General features: G+C 61.5%; 1 protein-coding gene across 1 annotated transcript in view; it reads right to left on the bottom strand.

The window, feature by feature from the left end:
* SOX21 (SRY-box transcription factor 21) overlaps positions 1-2,979 on the bottom strand; it is a 3,084-nt gene extending 105 nt beyond the window's left edge. Inside the window, exon 1 of the mRNA XM_027443210.3 lies at positions 1-2,979. This exon is cut by the window's left edge and continues 105 nt beyond it. Coding sequence (XP_027299011.1) covers positions 1,197-2,039 — 843 coding nt within the window. The 5' untranslated portion in view covers positions 2,040-2,979 and the 3' untranslated portion in view covers positions 1-1,196.
* Positions 2,980-6,327: the final 3,348 nt, after the last annotated feature.

The raw sequence follows: 6,327 nt of genomic DNA, 5'->3' as shown, positions 1-6,327 counted from the left end.
AAATTAGAAGATCACACAAGAAACCCATTTACACGTAAATGTTAAAACCAATACTTAATCTTTGTTTTTCTTCTTTTTACTTTATATTACATAAAGCCAAAAATGAAACTAAATACATGTTAGCCAGCTTCATTCACAAACATTAGTCAAAATATACACATTACAAAAGTAAACCAAAAAAGAACTCTAAACTGATGAAGGATTTTTCCTCTAAAATTTGTATCTTGCTTTTAAGTCGTCGTTTGCAATTGAATTGCCGTCGCTCTAAAATAAGCTAAACAGGTAGGGGTACTCCAAAACACATTTAAAACACTTCATGTTGGTTGGGGGGGGGGGGAGACGGATTTTCTTTTAAATGAGAATACTCTTCTGTCAAAGCAAAGCTCTGTTTCAGTTCAGCTAAATAATAAATAGATAATTAGCACTCAGACAAAAAAGTCTGATTTAACCTTAGATAATATTGCGATCCCCAAGCGGTCCCGCAATATTTTTATTCCCTTTGAAAGGCATTCCATTACTTTTTTTTTTTTTCCTTTTTTTTTTTTTTTTCTCCTTTTCTTCGGGTTAAAACTGACTCGACCGTGGGCAAAGGAAGTGACAGAGTTTTCCATCGGAGACCTAAACGTTTCCACCGAGATATACACAAATTTACAGTCTGAGGGCGAGACTTCATCACGGGGACTGGACGGGACGGGTCGGGACCCCTCCGGCCGCACGCTGCGGGTCCCGCGGCAGCCGCGGCGTCCCGGGGCAGGGCAGGGCAGGGTCCCGGGCGGGATGGGGACGGGGATAGGGACAGGACGGGGACAGGCTGGGGGCTCCTCGCCCCACCGCGACCCCTCTCCGCCGCCCCGGCTGCCCCCCGCCTGTCCGCACCGCCGGGGCGCGGGGAAAGAAAGGGGCTGGGGTTTCGCGGCGCTTCCTCTCTCCTATTTTAATCTTCTGGGGATTTTTTTTGTGCCTTTTTTTTCCTTTTTTTTTTTTTCCCCGATATTTTCCCGGCTCGCCTATCCGCACACACCGCATGCAACACACACAAGCTCCGCGCGGGGCGGCGCGCAACAGGTCGCCGGCGGCCCCGCCGCTCCCCGCCGACCCCGGGACCCCCGACGGCGCTGCCCGGGCCCCCCGCCCCGGTCCCCCCGGTCCCCTCCGTCCCCGTCCCCGGTCCCCCCGCACGCCCAGGCGGCCGCGGGTCATAGCGCCGCGGCGTAGGCGGCGGGGTAAGGGTCCAGCTGGGGCTTGCCCATGCCCGGCAGGAGGATGTAGGCGAGCGGAGGCTGCAGCCCCGGGCCGGGCCAGGCGCTGCAGTTGCAGGGGATCATGTAGCCCGGGTTCCCGGGGGACGGGTGCGAGTGCGTGTGCCCCCCGGCGGCGGCCGCGGCGGCGGCGGCGGCGGCGGCGGCCCCGTGGAAGGCGCCCGCCCCGCCGGCGCCCGGGTAGCCCAGCGAGGAGGCGTAGGGCAGCGCCGAGCCCGAGGAGGACGACGAGGAGATCTCGGCCATTTTGGAGCCCAGGTCCAGCAGGGAGTAGGGGCTGCTGGCGGCGGCGGCGGCGGCCGCGGCGGCGGCGGCGGCGGCCGACGGGGGGAAGAAGACGCGGGCGGCGGCGGCGGCGGCGGCGGCCGCCGCCTTCTCGGGGTTGGCGAGCAGCGAGTCGGGCACCAGCCCGCCGGCCCCGGCGCCGTGCAGCCCGGCCGCCTTCAGCCCGTGCGGGTGCTCGTGGTCCGCCACGCCGGCCAGCCCGTAGGGCACGGGGAAGGCGAACTTGTCCTTCTTGAGCAGCGTCTTGGGCTTGCGGCGCGGCCGGTACTTGTAGTCGGGGTGCTCCTTCATGTGCATGGCCCGCAGCCGCTTGGCCTCGTCGATGAAGGGCCGCTTCTCCGACTCGGTGAGCAGCTTCCACTCGGCGCCCAGGCGCTTGCTGATCTCCGAGTTGTGCATCTTGGGGTTCTCCTGGGCCATCTTCCGCCGCTGCGCCCGCGACCACACCATGAAGGCGTTCATGGGTCTCTTGACGTGGTCCACCGGCTTGGACATGGTGCTGGCCCCCCGCGGCCCCGGCGCCACGCGGCCCCCGCCGGCCACCTCCTCCTCCTCCTCCTCCTGCTGCTGCTGCTGGTGCTGCTGCTGCTGCTCTGCCTCCTCCTCCTCCTCCTCTCCCTCGGCCCCGCCGCGCTCCGCTCCTCCCAAGCCGCTCTCGGCTCCCTCTCCGCGGCGGCCCCGCTCCGGGCGCGGGGCTCTGCCGGCCGGCGGCTCCGGCTCCCCGTCAGGGCTCCGGGCCGGGCGCCGCTCCCCGCCGCTCGTCCTCGGCCGGAGCCCGGGCGGGCGAGTCCGGCGAGCCCCGACGGCGCTCCCTCGGCGGCCTCCCGGGGGGCGGCGGCGGTCAGAGCCCGCCCGGAGCCATCGCCGCCCGCGGGGCTCGGGGGGGCGGCGCGGCGCGGTGCGGGACGGCGGCTCCGCGGCGGCCCGGGCGCTGCGGGGGGCCCCGGGGGCGCGGGCCGCGGACGGCTCCGCTCACAGCCGCCCCGCTCCGCCCGCGGGGGCGCGGCGAGCCGCCCGCTCCTCGCTCATACTCGCCGCCGGGCTCTTCCTCCTCCTCCTCCTCCTCTTCTTCTTCTTCCTCCTCCTCCTCCTCCTCCTCCTCCGGCGGCGGGCAAACTTCGCCAAGTTTCAGGCGGGCGGCTCCGGCGCGCCGCTCGCCCGCGCTCCCCCTTCTCCGGGAGCCGCCGGGTCTCTCTGGGTTTTCTTGGCCGCCGCCGACTCGGAGGGGCGGCGGGGCGGGCGGGAGCGGCGGGGGGCGGAGGGAGGGAGGCAGGGCGAGGGCGAGGAGGAGGAGGAGGAGGAGGAGGAGGAGGAGGAGGAAGGGGGGGCTCCCAATTAAAACGCTCGGCACTCTCCGCCGGCCGGGGAGCCGGGCCGGGGGTGAGGTCTCCGCGCCGGGTCCCGCCGCCCCCTCCTCCTCCTCCTCCTCCTCCTCCTCCTCCTCCTCGCCTCCTCCTGCTGCTGCTGCTGCTGTCTGTCCTTCCTCCTCCTCTCCTTCCTCCTCCTCCTCCTCCTCCTCCCCCCGCCGCGGCCCCGCGCGCTACCCGTGCCCGCCGTCGGGGCGGGGCCGCCGCGCCGGGAGGGGGCGTGGTCTGGAGGGAGGGGGCGTGGCCACAGCGCGCTGACCACGCCCCCTGGGCTCCCCGGCAGGTTGGGGAGCGGGGGGGCGGCCCCGCGCCTGCGCACTGCGCCCCCCCCCGCCGTGAGGTGCCCGGCGGCCGCTCCTGGCCCTCAGCCGGGGGCTGCCTGCGGAGCCCCCGCCGCCCGCGGAGCCCCCCCCGGGCCCTGCCCGCCCCGGGCTCCCGCCGGGCGCTTCCCGGAGCCCCTCAGCGCCTCAGCGCCCTCCTGAAGCGCTGGGCTCGCCCCCCTCGCTCAGTGCTCTCCAAATCCACCTTGCCGGGGTTTCGGGGTTTGCCCCCCCCCGGACAGCCCGTGACAAATAAAAAATAAAAATAAAAATAAAATAAAAGTTGTCAAATCCGAGCTCCGTGCCCAGCCCCCGGGGCAGATGCTCCCCGGGACGCACCTGTGCGTGCCCCTGGTCACCTCCCTCCTCCCAGCGCTGAGGGTGCCCAAATTTCCCAGCCCACGCGGCTCCTCCCCGGGCTGAACCCCCCCAAATCTCTCCCTCACGCGTGTTTTTCCCCCTCGCAAGCCCACGCCGCCTTTGAAGCTCTCCCTTCCCCACCGGCCCTCCCTCCCGCTAGCCGCTGGCCGCACGCTCCCTCCAGCAGCTCCTGCGGCTACGGGAGGGAGGGAGGGAGGGAGGGGGGGGAGGTCTGAGCCTCCTCGGCGATCAGCTCCCGACAGCTTCGCACCGAGGGCTGCTGCCCTTATCAGCTCCGCCTGATAAGCCGAGCCAGGCTGGGCTCAGCTCCCCGAGCCCCGGCCGGGGCCAGCCGCGGCTCTCGCCCGGGTGCGGGGCGCTGCGGGGGGCCCGTCCCCCCCCGCCAAGGAGCCAAGGCTTTATCGGAGTGCAGTTCCTTATCTGCATTTTTTTTATTATTATTCCTTGTTTTTTTTTTTTAAGCCTCGGCTGCGATCTTCGCGGAGTCGTGCGAGTGTGCTAATTGCGCTGATAACGCGGCGTTATCGATGCAATGACAGCGCGCCCGTGTACGATGGGACCCGCTTGCCTTTGACCTGTCACTTCTGACGCCTGCAAACTCAAGGGCGCAATCTTTCCCTCTGTCATCGTGGGGGCAAAAAAAAAAAAAAAAAAAATAAAATAAGAATAAAAACCCGAGCAGATGCGCTGGCGCACGGAGGCTGAACAAGAAATTCCTGCACCCAGCGCCGTGTTCCACCGAGCGAGATCAAAGCGCTTCCTCAACCTGTTGCGGGGGGCTTGGGGCATCTCCCCGACCCCACAGGGTAATCCCGCCGGGTTTGCCCTTGGTTTTTTGCCACCCAGCCCGAGCAGCCTCGGGTTCCTCGGGTTTTGGGCGCCCGGCACCGCACCGCCGGTCCCCGCGCTGTGAATTCAAAGCCGAGAGTTTCAAGCGAGTTTCGAGGAAGCAAAGCTCCTCGCCTCCTGATTTTTATTGGCGCTTAATAATCGGGTGGCGAGTGGAGGAGATAAAAAAGGAGGCGAAGAATAGTGGTTAGCCCGATAGCGATCTCCACCTAATCATTCCGGCTGCCTGAAAAGCTGACTCACGGGCTCTGGAGACCCAGCGCTGCGCCGTGTTTGGAGAGCCCCAGCGCGTTTTCACGGCTTTGTTTGCGCACTTAAGCGTTTCCACACGCCGGCTCGCAAGTTGACATTTCGCTTTGTGGAGGTATCAGCCACCGATTCCACATCACTTGCAGCTGTCAAAAGTTGCCAGGCGCGCTGCTAGCTTAAACACACTGCGGGCTAACTTTTCTGCTCGCACGGAGCCTTGCAAGACCTGCTCCCAAGCATTTTCCCCCCTTCCAACGTCGAGTACACCTGTAGCGAGAGAGGGCTCTTTAGCCCGTGATCCCCTTATCGTGTCCGATACACAAAATTCATTCATTTAAGCAGCGCTTTCAGAAGCTCGGTGTTATTATTTTTCAATAAGAGTCACTTATTATTAGAGCAGCTGGTAGCCCGAGCTTGCGTGAAGTGCCTGGCAAAGGACGCTACCATAAAACACTGGTTTCTAAGTTTATAGTTTCTAATTTGGCTGTGAAAGTGTGATTCTGGATGGAACTTGGCACTCGAGGGCTCAGCTGGAGAGTAAACTTTTTATAATAAAAGCATCGGTTTATTGCATTTGCTATTTCACGTTAGAAGGGAATTAACAAAGTTTTTACTAGTTTTGGAAGCTTAGGGAAGTCCCATAATTTTTCTTCAAAATTAAAAGTTACGGTGTTGGTAAGGGTGGGATAAGTTCTGCTGTGAGTGTGTGTGTGATTTCATGTGCCGTTATTTTTAAGGCAAACCCGATCCCTGCGCGTTAGGACAGCGGCACTGCTCTTGCAGCACCACCAGACGCAGGTCTCGCACATCAGCCGCAGGCAGTTCCGAGCAGAGACCTTGGCGGTGATGGGTCCTTACTACTTCCAGCCACCAGGAAATGTTTAAAACGCAGCCTGTCCTGATTAACTATGACACGAGGTAAAACTTGGCTATCATGCACGCGCTCCATTTGTAATCGAAGCAACTTTCACGTACTTCACTGACTCTTTTTTTTTTTTTTTCCCCTCCTGCTTTTTAATCCTGTTAGCTTTGCAGGGGTCATGCAGCCTGGGAAAAGCGATCAGAGCAGCAGACAAGGATGTTTTTAGAACAAAACCAGGAGCTGGGTGGTTACATGCTAGCACCTGACCCCTAGCTGGTAAGTCCCTAGGACTCAAAGGTGAAAAAAAGTAAGTTTGCTGCAAGGTCCTGGTCAGACTTGGATGTTCCAGAACAGGCAGCCAAATAAATACCCCTTGAGCACAAGGAGCTACCTACAGCTCATCAAGTATGAAGAAGTGTAAGCTTCCCTTCTCTCAAGTGCGGAAGTCAGAGCTGATACGGATGGAGACCGCCAGCTATCCGGGATGCAGGTTTTTCTGTGTGAGCAGCTGCCTCTAGCTTTTCTTCAAAGGAATTACTTTTCCAAGAGTAAAGGACCTCAACAGTGTGTGTGGAACTGTCTTGACCAGGCTTTATAGTGGGGTTCAGTACTTCACTGTTAGCAAAGGATAGCCTTGCTCCTAGTCGAGTCTTCCCCTGCCGTAGGCTTCTTTCACAGGCTCTTAAAATGTAACTGGACAAAGATCAGGAATCCTTAACTGCTGTCCCCACTTTCTGGGCTGCTCTTGCTCACCC

The sequence above is a fragment of the Anas platyrhynchos genome, chromosome 1, assembly GCF_047663525.1.
Source record: "Anas platyrhynchos isolate ZD024472 breed Pekin duck chromosome 1, IASCAAS_PekinDuck_T2T, whole genome shotgun sequence".
Taxonomy (NCBI): Eukaryota; Metazoa; Chordata; class Aves; order Anseriformes; family Anatidae; genus Anas; species Anas platyrhynchos.
This window is presented reverse-complemented; position numbering and strand designations above follow the sequence as displayed.